At 42.6% G+C, this 17,601-nt stretch overlaps 1 protein-coding gene across 1 annotated transcript in view; it reads left to right on the forward strand.

Annotated features, from left to right (window-relative positions):
- Nucleotides 1-14,294, forward strand: part of LOC111963185 (chloride intracellular channel protein 4-like) — a 29,088-nt gene extending 14,794 nt beyond the window's left edge. The window contains exons 2-6 of the mRNA XM_023986461.2: nucleotides 5,455-5,564; nucleotides 8,133-8,258; nucleotides 8,401-8,507; nucleotides 9,622-9,803; nucleotides 11,905-14,294. Coding sequence (XP_023842229.1) covers nucleotides 5,455-5,564; nucleotides 8,133-8,258; nucleotides 8,401-8,507; nucleotides 9,622-9,803; nucleotides 11,905-12,069 — 690 coding nt within the window. The 3' untranslated portion in view covers nucleotides 12,070-14,294. The remainder of the gene's footprint in view (nucleotides 1-5,454; nucleotides 5,565-8,132; nucleotides 8,259-8,400; nucleotides 8,508-9,621; nucleotides 9,804-11,904) is intronic.
- Nucleotides 14,295-17,601: the final 3,307 nt, after the last annotated feature.

Below are 17,601 nucleotides of genomic sequence, written 5' to 3' on the forward strand. Positions count from 1 at the left end.
TGTGGCAGTAACAGACTAGGGCTTGGCTCTCTGCAGCTCTGATGTGTACCTGGAAGATCAGACCGAGGCCTGTTTTTGATGTCTGCTTTAGCAGTCTGCAGCCTCCAGTGGACAAGATCCCTGCCATGTTCTGACTGATATTTTCTCATRTGTTCTACTGTGGCTGGCCATCTGAGCACTGGCTTTGTTTGAGCTCACCCCTAAAGCTGCTGCTTACTCCATTCATACAGAGCATTTGGAAAGTATTCAGACCCCTTGACTTTTTCCACATTTTGTTACGTCAATGCTTTATTCTAAAATTAAATAAAAAGATTTCCTCAGCAATCAACACACAATACCCCATAATGACAAAGCGAAAAACAGGTTTTTAGACATGTATTAAATTGTTTAAACAGATACCTATTTACATAAGTATTCAGACCCTTTGCTATTAGACTGGAAATTGAGCTCAGGTGCATCGTGTTTCCGTTGATCATCCTTGATGTTTGTACAACTTGATTGGAGTCCACCTGTGGTAAATGCAATTGATTGGACATGATTTGGAAAGGCACACCTGTCTATGTTAGGTCCCACAGTCAGAGGAAAAACCAAGCCATGAGGTCAAAGCAATTGTAAAGCCCCTGAGACAGGATTGTGTCGAGGCACAGATCTGGGGAAGGGTACCAAAAAATGTCTGCAGCATTGAAGGTCTCCAAGAACACTGGCCTCCATCATTCTTAAATGTAAAAAGTTTAGAACCACCAAGACTCTTCCTAGAGCAATCGGGGACGAAGGGCCTTGTTCAGGGAGGTGACCAAGAGCCCGATGGTCACTCTGACAGAGCTCCAGAGTTCCTCTGTGGACTCTGCAGCACTCCGCCAATCAGGCCTTTATGGTAGAGTGGACAGACCGAAGCCACTCCTCAGTAAAAGGCACATGCCAGCCCGCWTGGAGTTTGCCAAACTGCACCTGAAGACTCTAAAACCCTAAGAAACAAGATTCTCTGGTCTGATGAAACCAAGATTGAACTCTTTGGCCTGAATGCCAAGTGTCACGTCTGGAGGAAACCTGGCGCCATCCCTACTGTGAAGCGTGGTGGCAGCATCATGCTGTGGTGATGTTTTTCAGTGGCAGGGACTGGGAGACTAGTCAGGATCGAGGGAAAGATGAACGGAGCAAAGTACAGAGATTCTTGATGAAAACCTGCTCGAGGGCTCAGGACCTCAGACTGGGGGCAGAGGTTCACCTTCCAACAGAACAACGACCCCTACATAGCCAAGACAACGCAGGAGTGGGTTCGGACAAGTTTCTGAATGTCCTTGAGTGGCCCAGCCAGAGCCCGAACTTGAACCCGATTGAACATCTCTGGAGAGACATGAAAATAGCTGTGCAGCAACGCTCCCCATCCAACCTGACAGCGCTTGAGAAGAATGGGAGAAACTCCCCAAATACAGGTGTGCCGAGCTTGTAGCGTCATAACCAATCAAACTTGATGCTGTAATCGCTGCCAAAGGTGCTTCAACAAAGTACTGAGTAAAGGGTCTGAATACATATGTGAATGTAATATTTCAGTTTTATTTTTAATAAATTGGCAAACATTTCTAAACCTGTTTTCTTTGTCATTATGGGGTATTGTGTTAGATTGATGAGGGGGGAAAGGCACTGTATTCTAAACATGGCTGAAATCCATGTCTTATGTCTACTTAGCATTTTATTCTCAGATGCCGTTCACATGGAAACTACTGAAATGATAATCACCTCTTTATTATGGACTGCTTGTCATGCGAGTCTGTCCTCCATCGTCATGGGAACAGTCACCATGTCATACTGTCATTCCTGCCCCTGACACATTAACCAACAATAATTAATCTCTCTGGACTCTTGATAGCTAACAATTACCTGAGGTTTCAAACAGAGCAATACGACGATTTGATAGCAAACCTTTCATACACAGGACAGTAATGGAATCAAAAGGAGGGGACATTGAACAAAGGCTGTGATCGAATACAACCTTTTTGAGATATTGAAGAACAGAACAGCAACTCCAGCCTCTAGCAGCAGGCAGATCAAACGGAGAGAACACACCGGACCTCCACACCAAAGAGGGAGCGAAACAGCAGGGTGCTGCTAGCTGGACACACTGCCTGGAATWGTCTGGAAAGTCCCCTATTCATTCACAGCATAACTTTAGGCCAAAAAAAAACTAAAATAAATATATTTTATATTTTTGGCTACGTGTTTTTGWCGTAGGATCCATGTGAAGTAATACGATTTTATTCATGTTCCAGAAAGCCCGATCTCGGCACAGGTCCGTCAGTCCATAACTCAAGTCTGTGGTATGCTATTTTAATTAGTGTATGCATGTCTTTGTTGGAATGGGGCTGAATCTGAGAGGAGATTTCCTCAAGATACTCTCTGCGCTGGTCAGAGGGAGAGAGGGCACAAGAGAAAGAAATATGAAGAGGATGGATAGGCGAGAGGATATCGACAGATACAAAGTGGCTGAAAAGTACACAGATCCAAGAGGGAATGTGCAACCATTCAGTTTAGTGAAGACTTGTTAAAGTTGGAAAGGGAAGAAATTCCTTTTGTCAATGCTCCGATGACCTTCAGTCCCTGCCCTTCTGAATGGATGAATACTGGGCATTCTTCAGAATGAACTGGCTCTGAGAATGGCCTTCCTCTGAGCTCACTGTCTCTATGGAGCACTCCATAACCAGTTGTGTAAATCTGGGAAGGGGGAAGATTCGGACCATGTGAAAGGGGCTGCGACTGCTTGAGTTGATCCGCTTAAGAGGAAATAACATAATGAAGTTGGACTGATGTCAGAAAATAGTTGTAGAGCGATCAATAATGAGAGTAGCAAGATGATGCGAGTAGTATGGTATCGCTGTCAATGCCAGAAATCAAAGCACAAACTCAGAATGAGCTGGCATTAACTGAAAATACTCTATTTACTAGAGTGAAATCAAAGGCTACTGGCTTTTCTAGCTATACTATGTTTGCTTACACAAGATCTTTACTCATGAGTATTTTAATTTCACTTTCCAGTTACACTTTACTTGGATAGACAATCTGTTGATAAGCAACTGCTTGATCAGGTTACGGTTTAGAATAAGGGCTAGGCTAAGTGTTACGTTTGGGGTAAGGATAAATTTAGAATAAGGGCTAAGTGTTATGTTTGGGGTAAGGATACATTTAGAATAAGGGCTAGGCTAAGTGTTACGTTTGGGGTTAGGATAAAGGTTAGGGTTAGTTAAAATGTTACTGATAGTCCATCTGTAGATGTTCTACAAACTATCCAAATTAAGTCTTACCCACTTTCCTAATTTAGTAATTACTGTACACGTGTAACATATTAATATTACATGAGGAGAGGTTAGTTGCATTAAACTCCTTGGGATCCCGTCTCTTCTTCTCTCCCACATCTATTACCCCACTCACTCACTCTAAGCTGGATACTGGCATTTGCCTGTACTGAAGAGCCCTATTGATATGGAACCACTTGAGGAGGGGGTGAGGGGGGAGTGTTTGCTAGCAATGGTAGCTGGAGATATATCTGGTGTGTGTTATAGGACACTGTCTGCCAGTGGAGTGTTTAGTATATTCCGCTCACTGCCTCCTTTTTACTGCTTGGACTGGAGGTCTGTGTGTACATTCTTCCAATGCACAGTAGTAGTTTGTCTTTCAGTGGAGGTAAAAGTAACAGATCTATTTGAGGAAGGGAAAAGCCCCTGGGTGGTGGTGGATCTCTACTTGTTTTCCCCCCATGTCCAGGGATGGTCTGATAACAGTTCTTCTAAGAACTAAATGTTGTTTTACAACTCAAAATATGTGAAGGACAAGCAGGCTGATAAAGCACTGTCAGACATATCCTCCTTCCCCTCCCACTCAAATACATGGTCTAATGAAACGCAAGGACGCTGTCCTGCTTCGTCTTAGTCACATCTGGGGTTTGTGTTCCACTTGGCTGACTGCCAGTGTGGAAGAATGGAGGCTGCTGTGGAAGTGTGCTAAAGTGTTTGAGACAAAGGTCAGCCTGCTCTCTGGGTGTCAGGGAACTAGTCTCTCAACTGTGTGGAAGAATCATTTTCTGCTCAAAATAGACCTGTGCTGGGTCAGTGTAGTAAAACACCACTGGTCATTGGAAATTGTACAYTCGAGGTCTGATAATATCAGTGTTCCAAGACCCTTCTGCATTTAAGGCTCAACCTTGACTTTATTGGGACCCTGCTTACAAGACTCATTTAGATCTGTCAGTCATTTTTGATTCTCTGCCTCTATTCCAGTGGTTATCAAACTGGGGGTCCTGAGTGTGAAACATAGTATTTTAATAGGCTTTATACACTGAGCATACAAAACATTAGGAACACCTTATTATTGKGTTGCACCCTGTTTTTGCCCTCAGAACAGCCTAAATTGGGGCATGAACTCTGGAAACTGTTAGTGAAAAATCAAGCAGCGTGGCAGTTTTTGGAGCACTCAAACTGGTACGCCTGGCACCTACTATACCCCGTACAAAGGTACTTAAATCTTTTGTCTTGCCCATTCACCCTCTGAATGACACACAATCCATGTCTCAATTGTCTCAAGGCTTAAAAATCCMTATTTAACCTGTCTCCTCTACTTCTACACTGATTTTGAAGTGGATTTAACAGGTGAACAATAAGGGATCATAGCTTTCACCTGGATTCACCTAGTCGGTCTTTCATGATAGAACAGGTGTTCATAATGTTTTGTACACTCATTGTATATTTGTTTTATATTCATACCTTTGCCTATTCGATCTGGCTAATAACATTGAACTACGGTACTGCACCAAATTCATGTAAAAAACCACATCTGTGGTTCAGAACCGTATCTTGACTGTTATCCAGATTAGTGACCAGAAAGCACTCGTTTCAGTCTGCTACAGATGCATCTTTACCAGAACAATGGGGTACCTGCCACTTTTTCATTGATCATTTTCATAATTCACATATGTCTAAAGATGTCTGTAACATCACACTGCCTTCAATAATTATGGGATGAAGACGTAAACATTCTGGTGAATGTATTATTTGTGAGGAAGAAAAAGGCTACAGACAGACCGTGCTTTCTGTCTGATCCTGCTCTGGACTCCAGAGAAGTGACATCCCTAGTTGATATTGGCTGCAAACATGAATTACATTCAGCTCAAAATGCAGGTGTAAAACAGTCTTTCTTTATCTTGCTTTTTGAAAATGCATCCCCGTTAGTTATGACYGGCTACATTTGCGCAGAGATTGTTTGCGTGTGCGGTGATTYTGAGGTTTGAACCACTTTTTTGGGGGGGTTGTGGGTCAAGTTTGAGAACCACTTCTCTAATCGATTAAGCCTGGTGCATTTTATTTGGTTTTACAGGAGCCTATCATACAAACACAATGTCATGRGAGTGTCATCCATTGTCTGTAAATAATGCTGATGTAATCTGACCTTCTTCCCTATCTCTCTCAGGCGGGAAGTGATGGCGAGAGCATCGGGAACTGTCCGTTCTCACAGAGACTCTTCATGATCCTGTGGCTAAAGGGAGTGGTGTTCAACGTCACCACAGTGGACCTGAAGAGGTGAGGGAGAATACACACCACCACGTTACACTAGCCTTCTCGCTCACTCCACCACCACGTCACGCTAGCTAGCTCATTCCCCCAGAAGGGGTCAGCCTTCTACACTTCCTCTGCTCCTGGAGAGCCAGGGGAATGCTCTCTCTCTCTCTCTCTCTCTCTCTCGCTCTCTGTCTCTCAGAGCTTTTCTGGGCTCTCCACTAACACTCTGATCCAACCCCACATCAAACATTTTCACCACCCTTACTGCTTATTTGTTTTTCCCATGACCTTTCCCAACCGGAGAAATCTGGAAAATAAACAAGCTGCATTCTGGAGAGGCTATTTGAGGTTGTGCTCACTTCCTCCCTAGATTTGCGGGTAAATTGTATTTTTCTTACTCTAAAATCAAAGTAGAATCTAAAAGGATCAGCTTCCCCTCCCAAAGTCATTTGAAGTCTATTTAGTCTTGGCTGAAAGTGCAGTAAATGTTCTGTAGAAGGCTGCCTGGCAGCTCCTTGCACAACCATTATATTCCTCAATGCATCATCTGAACACTTCCTGATTTTGTTTTTCCTCTTCCCAGGCCAGGGCTATTGCCATACAGTATGTGTGATTATTTTCAGATATAGTAATGGACTTGATTTCCATGTGCCTTAAATCATTGCTGTCTGACTGACAGTATAGTATACAGGAGSCTCTGAAGTGTTGTAGAGGGTATAGCTCAGCCATGCGGATACTTATGCATCGCTTAGCATCTCTTCTCCTGAGAGCTCAAACACTGCTACCTCTGCCAGGGTTGGTCCGGCGGGTAATCTGGAGTTGGAAACAAAACAAGACTGGGTAGTACACAGAGCAACCTTCTCTTTTACATTTGGAAGCACAGGGAAGTTGTCTTTGGCTATCTGTGAATGTATTTGCATATGTATCTAGAACTGTGTGTGAGGGTGTGTAAGACGAAACAAGCTTCCAGAGCTCTTGTAAAAGGCAGTGGAGGATGTCCGCCCACTTAAGTGTCTGTTTTCCCCTCTTTTGTCAAACATGTCTTTGTTCAGTTCTGACCACATACTGCGTTGGCCTTTTTAAAAAAATGACTGATAAAGGCTTCACTTTTTCCACACAGTAGTGTGGTCACTCTCCAGTCAACAGAACGAAGCAAAGTATTGCACAAAATTGTCTTATTTAATCCTGTTTTATTGCTGTATGGAACTTAAGGACAGTACAATTTCTAACCTTAATGTTATGACCTTGCTTTGGAAAACTATTCAAAAAGCCTTTTTGGCTGAATTTGAATAACACATGAATGCATTTTTATTGATCTTTTTGAGGGTACACTTACCCCCTTCCACTGTTCCTTAATGTTGCCATGGGGCGAGGGTGCTTCCTGTGCTCATGCCAAAGGATTGAGGTCACTTCCTGTTTTGGTGCCCCTGTGACTAGTTGGTCTTACGAGTCTGTTGCACAGCTCCCCTTGTAGGGAGACCGTAACRACTGTATTTTGCACATACCATTGCATGGTGACATGGCCTGCGTGTGAAGCGGTTTCTATGGCTAGATTAGTGGTAGGCTGTTCTCTGCATCAAAGGGAATTTGCGCCTCACTTTTTTTGGTCAATTTTGCTCAGACATGACAACCCTGYTAATTAGCAGACACAATAATTGTTTTTCTTTCTGCTTTTTTACTTTGTAATTATGTATTTTTGTGTGGATGATTATGGAACATGACTCTAGGCTATGTGCTGTTGATTGGTCATTCATCACTCACTCATTATGTTCTGTGTGTTCATCATATCTCACCTCCCAGAGACATCTGGAACAAAGCAAAAAAAGCCCTGTGGACAGAAGAATGCACATGGACACGCGCGTACACGACCCTGTTGAAAATAAAGTCCAACCCAGGGTGTGTGAGGGGGGAGGACTGTAGAGGGCCAGAGTGGTCTGGAACAGTCTAGCATGAGACGGGGACAGGGATTTGTGTGCTGTCTATTGGCCACAGCCAATTCCACTGATCTGCAATGGAACTGGGCCCTGGGAGACACAGAATAACGCTTTAATGATTATTGATGATTTTAAAGAGTAGATAGACTAGATGGATTTTAGGGATATAAAATGATAGATTAGTGAGTAATCCATGATGGCTTAGTTTTGTAGTATGAAACTTTATTATCCCTAGGTAAAACTTGGTTTTGCAGTGAAGTCATCCATACGAACAAGACAGACATTTCAACAACATCAAGGAGAGGGGAAGTGGGATACCTTGTCAGTTGTACAACTGTATGCATTCAACTGAAATGTTTACCACATTTAACCCAACCCCTCTGAATCAAAAAGGTGTGGGGGGCTGCCTTAATCGACATCCATGTCATTGGCCCCTGGGGAACAGTGGGTTAACTGCCTTGCTCAGGGGTAGAATGACCGATTTTTACCTCGTCACCTCTGGGATTCGATCCAGCAATCTTTCGGTTACTGGCCCAACGCTCCTACCTGCCAGGCTATCCCTTAACACAGTATAAGATAATCATTTGGCTGATTTGAACATTTACCAGTGCGTTGTGACATGCCCACTAAATCCCCTCTCTTCTCTGCTCCCTAGGAAGCCTGCAGACCTCCAGAACCTGGCCCCAGGCACACACCCTCCCTTCATCACCTTCAATGGGGAGGTAAAGACCGACGTCAACAAGATCGAGGAGTTCCTAGAGGATGTCCTCAGCCCACCCAAGTGAGTCGTCTGGTTGGCAACAGCATTTCACACCCACTAGGCACTTCACATCAGACTGCCTCCACAAGTATATACCTACGGTACAGTATACACTCTGCTTGTCAGATCTAACCAGGTGTATCATCGGTTTGTGTGTGTGTAGGTTCACCAAGCTTGGCACCAGACACCCGGAGTCCAACACAGCTGGGATGGACATCTTTGCCAAGTTCTCAGCCTTCATCAAGAACTCCAAACCAGATGCCAACGAGGGTGAGCTTACCATCCCTACATGATAGATGGATAGATGTGTGTGTGTGTGTGTGTGTGTATATATAACCCCATATATATACATACACATTTTAGTTCCAGGTTACGACTCAGAAGTCAGTGGACAAGCAATACTTAGAAATGGAGTTACACTTGTGGTGCAGGAAGAGTTCTGTGGTTGCTAAGTGACAGTGGTAGCCTGATGTGATTGGTGGCTGGGTGAGAGTGGGGGTCTGACATGGGAACACAGGGCTTTTGTTCTCTGGGGTGGCCTCTCTCTGTCCCCAGGCCCATTCATTCCCCTGTCCCCCATGTCACCTGGCTGGGCTCTCTTTAAAACAATTGTTTAACCCCATCCAAACAGCCTGGTAAAAACAACCGAGAGAGATGGACATGAGCTCAACACACCTCTCTTCCCTATCATATTGTGTTATGACCATGGGAAGACATGATTTGTACAAGACACCAGGTGATGGTATACTGTAGCTTTGCCTCGGTCATATTGGCTAATGTTTCTCTGTCTGTATGCCATGTTAATCTGGYGTCAGCTGTTTTATGACATACCAAAGGACATGAACTGATACTGTATCTTGGATGGTTTCTATTCTCCACCCTGCTGTAATATTGACCCATCGTGATGGTTGGCTTTGAATTCCTTCTGGGCTATGTCAACACTACTGCTGACAGTCCTATCTGAATGATAAGCATGCCCTGTTTTATAAGACTTTAAAATGTAAAACACATGCCTCGTCACACACTCTCCAACTGGCTACATACTCTACAATCAAATGAAATCAGTAGAATTTGCTCAATAAACCACAATGAGTCCAACCCCTGCTATCTATGTTGCCTGCATGGACCATGCCTTATTTGGGGTCTCAAGAAAATGCTAAAAACTGTCAGTGAGGAATGTCTGTGAAAGTACTTATGCAKGGCAGCTCTAGTTCTGCCATCTTGCTATGAAATGCTGCCCTCTGCTGTGTGTTTCTTGTAGTGTCTGTTTGGGAAGGGGTCCAGAATATTCAACACAAGGCAGGCTGGTTTGTGAATGCTATAATGCAGTTGACCTTTGCGATAGTGTAATGAGAGATGATGAATGTTCCTTGTTGTGCTGTAGGTCTGGAGCGTGGGCTGTTGAAGACCCTGCAGAAGCTGGATGAGTACCTGCGCTCCCCACTGCCTGASGAGATCGACCACAACAGCATCGAGGACATCAAAATCTCCACTCGCAAGTTCCTGGACGGTGATGAGATGACACTGGCTGACTGCAACCTCCTGCCCAAGCTGCACATCGTCAAGGTGAGACTGAGGGCATTAAACAGGATATTCTATACACATTAGCAGAGTCCATGTAGTCCATGAGCCAGACCCCCAAATTTGGGCCTTTGGGCTCACTTGGGGTTACAATGTGTCATAGTGAGTTCTTTGAAGGTCTATGGTCCTAGAGTTGGAAAATGTCTGGTAGTCGTTGCGGGAAGTGGAGCTTTCTCCGGTTATCACTTTCTTCCCTCCTTCCCATTCGTTTTTCCCTATTACGGTCAATGTCAGTATACAAGAAGTTGTTGGTCACGTGTACCCTTTTTAACCATGTGTAATTGGAAAGTTTTGATTCACAGCTATCCATCAGACCAATTTTTCTGAATGTTCAGGTCAACAGAACTTTGACCTTTGACCTCTAGGGTACATATCAGAYTTACCAGTATACATTGCTTTAAAAAGGAACCCTTGATACATTGTTTGACAAGTGATTCTGAAAATATAACCAACTTTGAAAGCCACAGCTATAARTATTTAAAAATCACCCATATTATGCCACTGACAGAATAATTTAAGCTTAGCCATAGAATTCCATGTAGTGGGGCAGWTATGTTTTTGTGTTGCAACTTTGGTGATCGAGGCACCACATTTCACACACACTGCTAAAACAGTTTTTTATTTCTATTAAAAAAGGTTTGTAGATACACAGCCATCCCAGGCTTCACACAATCACACAAGTATTTTTCCAATATGGCCACCAAACAACTAAATGMGGTCTTGTTGGATCATGACCACACCTGTATTAAATATAATTGTAGTATGCCCAATATCTTAAGTTCATAGTGATGTAGAATATACAACCAAATGAGCCAGGAGTGTGTGTGAGAGAYAGCTGAGAGCTGTTGCRAGAGAATMTATGTTAATTTRGCTTCTATAAGCTGCCTCCAATGTCGTTTTAGAGAATGTGGCAGTACGTCCAACCGGCCTCACAACTGCAGACCACGTGTAACCACAKCAGCCCAGGACCTCCACATCCGGCTTCTTCCAGATGGGGGGGGGGGAGGTTTCTGTCTGTTATAAAGCCACTTTGTGGGGAAAAACAATATATATTTGGCTGGGKCTGGCTCTCCAGTGGGTGGGCCTATGCCCACCCATGGCTGCACCCCTGCCCAGTCATGTGAAATCCATAGATTAGGGCCTAATGAATTTATTTCAATTGACTTATTTCCTTATATTTGTATTTATAATGGATCCCCATTAGCTGCTGCTTTGGCAGCAGCTACTCTCCCTGGGGTCCGGCAAAATTAAGGCAGTTTAAAAACATTACAATACATTCATTACAGAATTCACAACACACTAATTGTGTGCCCTCAGGCCCATACTCCACTACCACATATCTACAACGATAAATCTGTGTACGTGTGTATAGTGCGTATGTTATCGTGTGTGTGTGCATTTCAGAAACTCGGTCCTGCGCCCCCCCACATTTTGGTTTTTGCCCTAGCATTACACAGCTGACTCAAATAACCAACTTATCAATCTTTGATTATTTGAATCAGCTGTGTAGTGCTAGAGTGGGGGGGGGGGGGAAACCCTGGTAGGACTGACTTTGGGAAACCCTGGTATAGGCTACTGACATTGTTTGTCATAGGGTAAAATCCATATGGGGGAAATMAATGGGATGGAGGGAAGAAAGCGTGATAACCAGAGATTGTTCCAAATACTGCACTGCTATCATACATTTTCCAACTCWAAAAAAAATTACTGCCAAATCGTCACCCATAATCTATTTTTATTTGTCACAAGCGCCGAATACAACCGGTGTAGCCCTTACCGTGAAATGCTMACGTACAGAATTGGTTAGGAGCCCGTAAAACGTCWGCCATCTCCTCGGCGCCYTTATTCCCCAAGTGAGRCTGACCGACTATTATAGTGATCACTTATCAAAGCTACCTTTGCTGATAAGGTAGCACAATGCTGGAATGCTGGTGTTTGCAAAACATCTTATGTATGGGAATCTTGGTAGCATATGCCATWCTGCTACCAAGTCATGTTGTACCACTTTTGGCCTGTAGAGGGATGCGTTCTCTAGACGTTTGTTCTGAGACTGATGAAGTAAGTTAATGTCCACCTCCATCCACAGGTGGTGACCAAGAAGTACAGAGGCTTTGACATTCCCAAGGATATGACGGGCATCTGGCAGTACCTGCAGAACGTCTATACGTGTGAGGAGTTCACCAAACACCTGCCCCAGCGACAAAGAGTTGAGATCGCCTACCAAGACGTGGCCAAGAGGCTGGTCAAATAGGGCTATCCCCCCCCCCCCCCCCCCCCGGCACTGGGACTGGTCTGTTCCGAACGAGAAAGAACTATGGACTACCTTTCCTTCACTCATTTAAAGCAAAACCTAATGCATAATTCTTGTTCTACCGTTTCCCTTTTTTATTTTTAGAAGATTTTTGAGTACATGAGCTCAAAGGTCCATTGGTTGTTACTTTGTTTTCTTTTTGTTCTGATGATTGTTTCTGACTGGCGAGCGGTCGAGCTACCTGCCAGATTGGACGCAGGCTAGTGTGTATCCGAGCTTATCAGTTTTGGAGGGCCATCGACACACACTAAAGTGGCCTTCCAGCTGACACTCTGTTTCCAACGGGAATATGGTCACAAGTGTTTTTTTTTTCTTTTTTCTTCTGTTGTCTGTTCAATATTGATTTGCATTTCATGCTTGCCTTGAAAGTAACCATTCAAGACTGATTTGTTTGTGTTGGCTAAGGAGTTGGTTTAACAGTGTTGAAAGCTTCGAGTGTTTTTGGTCTCTAGGAGTAAATGAGGGCAGGTTTCACTGCATGTACTGCATTAGACGCTAGGCCAAACCACAGTTGACATATCCACGCGATATGCTTCATTTTACTGTTGCGTTGCTTGAGTCAATTGGTATAACTAATATACAGGTAAGGCTACCTGTTGGACATGCTCTGATACCATTTACTCCATAACATTGTATGTGGACACATGGGTGCAAACATCCATGACATTATGCTACCTGAGCTGAGTCTACAGTAGGCTTAGATGTACCTGTGCCAGGTCTTAGATGTTTTCAGCTCAGACAAGGGAACCTAAAATGCGTGAAATATTAGATACTATGTAGCAAACAAAACCACCTTTAGCCTTGTATGGGAATACAAACTGTCCTTCATCACAGCATTGCCTCATATTCACTGCTCCATATAGACACTGACTCGTATCACTGCCTCCATTAGACACTGACTCGTATCACTGCTCCATATAGACACTGACTCGTATCACTGCTCCATATAGACACTGACTCGTATCACTGCTCCATATAGACACTGACACTCTTGGCAGTAATGCTCATTTTGCCCAAAATGAACATTTTTTTTCTCTCTCCTGTACAGTACGAAGGGAAATGTTTAGCTTGTGTTGTGCTGGCAGCAGTGGTACTTTTATATTACACTTCAGCCACCGAAAAGGGGACATTTTATTCGGGTCTCACTGTGGATTGAATGACTCCTGTTATCTAAACTAGTGAAGTAACAAAAACACACTCGCCATCTTTCTATCGCATACAGAAGAACCCTGATCAGCCATCAGAAATGGTGACACTAAAGATATTTATGAGAATAGGCATCGGGGCGAGGAGACTGGTAATGTTATGACTATCATTTAAGATTTCATTTTCTCATTATTTAGAATGCTTTCAAAGGTAGTGAGTGTATTCTGTCAGTTTCAAAATGCTTTAGTGTGGCTAAAGCCAAAATATGTATCGTTTTTGTTTTTTCTCCCCTTTGCCATCCTTTCGGACATTTGTTGTAGTACAAATTTGATAAAAGGATTTGTAAATATTTGTTTTGATTATTCAGAGTTCAATGTGTAAATTGTATACATTCATTGGTTGGTTTGAATTGGGGGGTGGTGTAAGCCTTTTTTACCTGCTTGGGTTTTAGTACTAGAAGACATCTCCTCTGGCCTTTATTTGTTTTCTCCTGCTCAGACGGTTTTAAAAATCACTGCAAATACGACATGTGTATGTCAATTTCAGAAGAAAAGATCCAGGCTATGTCATGGCTTTTTTTTTTTTTAAACAATATTGACATTATTGAAATAAACCTATTATTGGCACTGGTTTGTGGGTGTGATTTGCCTGGGGGTTGTTCCAGAAAAGAGGATCAATGAGTTAGCCAGCTAACTGTCCTAAAAATGCAAAAAATAACCCTATTTTTGAGGAATATAGATTTGGAATTGGCATGCTATAATTTACTTATTAATCAACATCCCATATTCAAGACAAGTTAAGCTTCCTAAATGAATCAGACAATCAAGATATATTTAACTGCTTACCATAGTTAGCTGGCTAACTTAATGATCCTGCTTTCTGGAACACCCCACTGGACTAATGACCTAGTGCTATGTTCAGTGGTGTAAAGTACATAAGTAATACTTTAAAGTATTTTGACTTAAGTTGTTTTTGCGGGTATRTGTACTTTACTATTTTATATTTTTGGACTACTTACTTCCTTACATTCCTAAAGAAAATATTGTGCTTTTTACTCCATAAATATTTAGTAGTCATTACATATTGAATGTTTAGCAGGACAGGAAAATGGTTCAATTCACACACTTATCAAGAGAACACATGGTCACCCCTACTGCCTCTGATCTGGRGGACTCACTAAACACATGCATCTTTTGCAAATACTGAGTGTTGGAATGTGCTCCTGGCTATCTGTAAAAAAATATATATAAACAAGAAAATGGTGCTGTCTGCTTTGCTTAATATAAGGAATTTTAAATTATTTATACTTTTACTGTTTGATACTTAAGTATATTTTTGCAATTATGTTAACTTTTTATACTTAAGTATAATTAGAACCAAAATACTTTCTTTTGCTCAAGTAGTATTTTACTTGGTGACTTTTTACTTGAGTAACTTTCTATTTAAAACTTATTTGGGATCGGTGTCCCTTCCACGGGATGGTTGCGCTAACGTAGGCTAATGCGATTAGCATGAGGTTGTAAGTAACAAAACAATTTCCCAGGACGTAGACATATCTGATATTGGCAGAAAGGTTAACAAGAATTTTAAGCAAACTGCATTGTCCAATTTACAGTAGCTATTACAGTGAAAGAATTCCATGCTATTGTTTGAGGAGAGTGCATAATTTTGAACAAAGTTATTAATAAACATATTAGGGACATTTGGGCAGTCTTGATACAACATTTTTAACAGAAATGCAATGGTTCATTGGATGTCTAAAACTTTGCACATACACTGCTGCCATCTAGTGGACATATAAATTGCACCTGGGCTGGAATAATACATTATGGACTTTCTCTTGCGTTTCAAAGATGATGGTACAAAAAAATACAAAAGAACGGTTGGTTTTTTTCTTATTTTTTACCAGATCTATTGTGTTATATTCTCCTACATTCCTTTCACATTTCCACAAAGTTCAAAGTGTTTCCTTTCAAATGGTACCAAGAATATGCATATCCTTGCTTTAGGGCCAGAACTACAGGCAGTTAGATTTGGGTATGTCATTTTAGGCAAAYATTTGAAAAAAAAAGGGTTGTAATCCTTAAGAGGTTTTAAGGTATGTCTYCTTTTTCCACCACTGGTTACAGTATGTGTTATTGATGGTAGATAGAGGAGCTGGACTAAGACCAGTTTTTTGTTTAACTAATTGACCTCTTCATAGTTTTCACTATAGTGGAATGAATGTCCAACCCCTCCTTCCCCCCTGAAGACGCCTTCAAAATCAGCCTCCAGCTTCATGTTTTGGAGCCTGTCTGCTTCTTATTCTCTTCTGTTCCATTGCACAAACAAGTCAATTCTACTCGCAGATAATTCCCAAAGTTGTGCAAGCAGGAAGACGTGTGGGGGCGTACAGTTGGGTGCCCTCCAGATCATTAAAGTATTGTGTTTCACTCCCAGACATTCTCTTTTTTAACTGAATAGCATTGCCACACAGTCTCTKCTCATAACTCACACAGAGGAAATCCACCCAGACGTAAACAGATGGATGGACTGGAGCTGTGTGTGTGTGTGTCTGTCTGCCTGTGTCTCTGTCTGACTAAAACAAGGCTGGCTATCATTTAGAGTCAGACCACACATTCATTAGGGGGGAGGTTGGTATAGTGTATTAGGGTAATTGTGTCATTTGTGTGAGGGAGGGGTTGTGTGTCCGAAATGTTAAGCCCGTGCTGTGTTCCAGTCTCTGCTCTGCTCCGGGGGAGAACAGGGAGGCAGGAACCAGAAGACCAACAGGGGGAGCCAGTCACCATGATCTGCGATGGCCTTGTCCCCTGAGAGATGACATGTGRCTGGTTACTATATGGCCATATGAAATTGTGTTAAATTATGTTTTTGAGCAAGTGGTTGAAAGGATTTTTTTTTTACCAAACAATATTAAATGCACTTAAGACAATTGTTCAGCCAATACCCTTGTTCTTTAGAACTGAATGTCTTGTTTATGTGTTTATCTGTTTATCTGTCACAAGAATCCAATAGAAAAAATATATTTTCCCATATTTCACAATTCATGTCTGTTAGCATAGTGACTGACTGGTATCTCAGAGCACAGTAAGGTATTATTATATCTGTACCTGGCATTAGACCTTGTCCAGGGCAGCGCCAGCACAGTTTACACGTTCCACACAACACCCATTTATACAGCTGGATAAATATTTACCCTAGCAAAGTATRTTACTCAAAAGTACATAGTGATGTCCCAACTGGGCTTTAAACCTGCAACCCTCTGGTTACCTTAGCCCTAGAATGGGACATCAGGTTGCTGATGGGAAGGCAACATTAGGGGATAGCAGGCCATCTTAAAAACCTACACACTTCTCTKTACTGAATAGAGTTGAATTATGTTGAGTCCAGTTTAGTTTAATAGAGCCAGACAGTCTAAAGTGGATTTATACTGTCGTCTTGAAGAAACAAAATGCCATTCATAGTCATTATCTGGCCTTTCGCATCCCATGGCTCCTGATGAAGAACATGTTTATATTAGAGGCACAGAGCCTGGTGTTAAATTAACTTTTATGGACAAATATTATTTTCATMATCGTTTTTGCGCTGCCACTTTGACTGCCAAGAGCTGTTCACTGTTGATTTGTGCCACGGGCCGCAATACAAAGCACAGTGTTTAGCTTCACTGTATAGGCCCAGGCTGTCCTGTTGAAAAACGTTAACGTACCCCTCACACGCACCAACCCACCCGAGACGCGAAAAGCGCCCGRTTCTGGTAAGGCGGGCACGCGGTGTGTTGTTGTTCTTGGAAGGCGACGGGGCAGAGACATTCCTCCCTGACTCCAGTTCTGTAAATCTCACAGTCCCATAATGCTTTCCATGCACTTTATCTGCGCCTTACATCTTCGGCAGCGTTGGCTTTATGGAGAAAATATGTTGGCATCCGACACGTCCCTATAGAAAAACACTGTGTCTGCGACTTGTTAGCGAAAGAAAACCGCCGGGAGTTGGACATGTTGATCCTCCAAAAAGGTGTGTTTTTCTATCCGGCMTTATGAAAGTCACAAGCACCATGTATCGTGCTCCTATGACTTACGTATTCGTTTTTGGCTGTGTTAGAGGCCTTGTCTGTTATTATCTGCATAGGCTTACTGCTCTACAAAAAATACAGCCACAATCACCTTAAATAGCAGAGGTATAGGCCTTTCCCCAGGGGGGTTGCGGGTAGGCTATTTACTGTATGTCTCTGCTGTGCTGCTAAGATCTTCATATGAAGTGTTTAAAGTTTTAATTTGCATGTGTTTTGGTTTATATCAGAAGTCAATGTTTTATTATTGGGCTATCAGA

The sequence above is a fragment of the Salvelinus sp. IW2-2015 genome, linkage group LG4q.2, assembly GCF_002910315.2.
Source record: "Salvelinus sp. IW2-2015 linkage group LG4q.2, ASM291031v2, whole genome shotgun sequence".
Taxonomy (NCBI): domain Eukaryota; kingdom Metazoa; phylum Chordata; class Actinopteri; order Salmoniformes; family Salmonidae; genus Salvelinus; species Salvelinus sp. IW2-2015.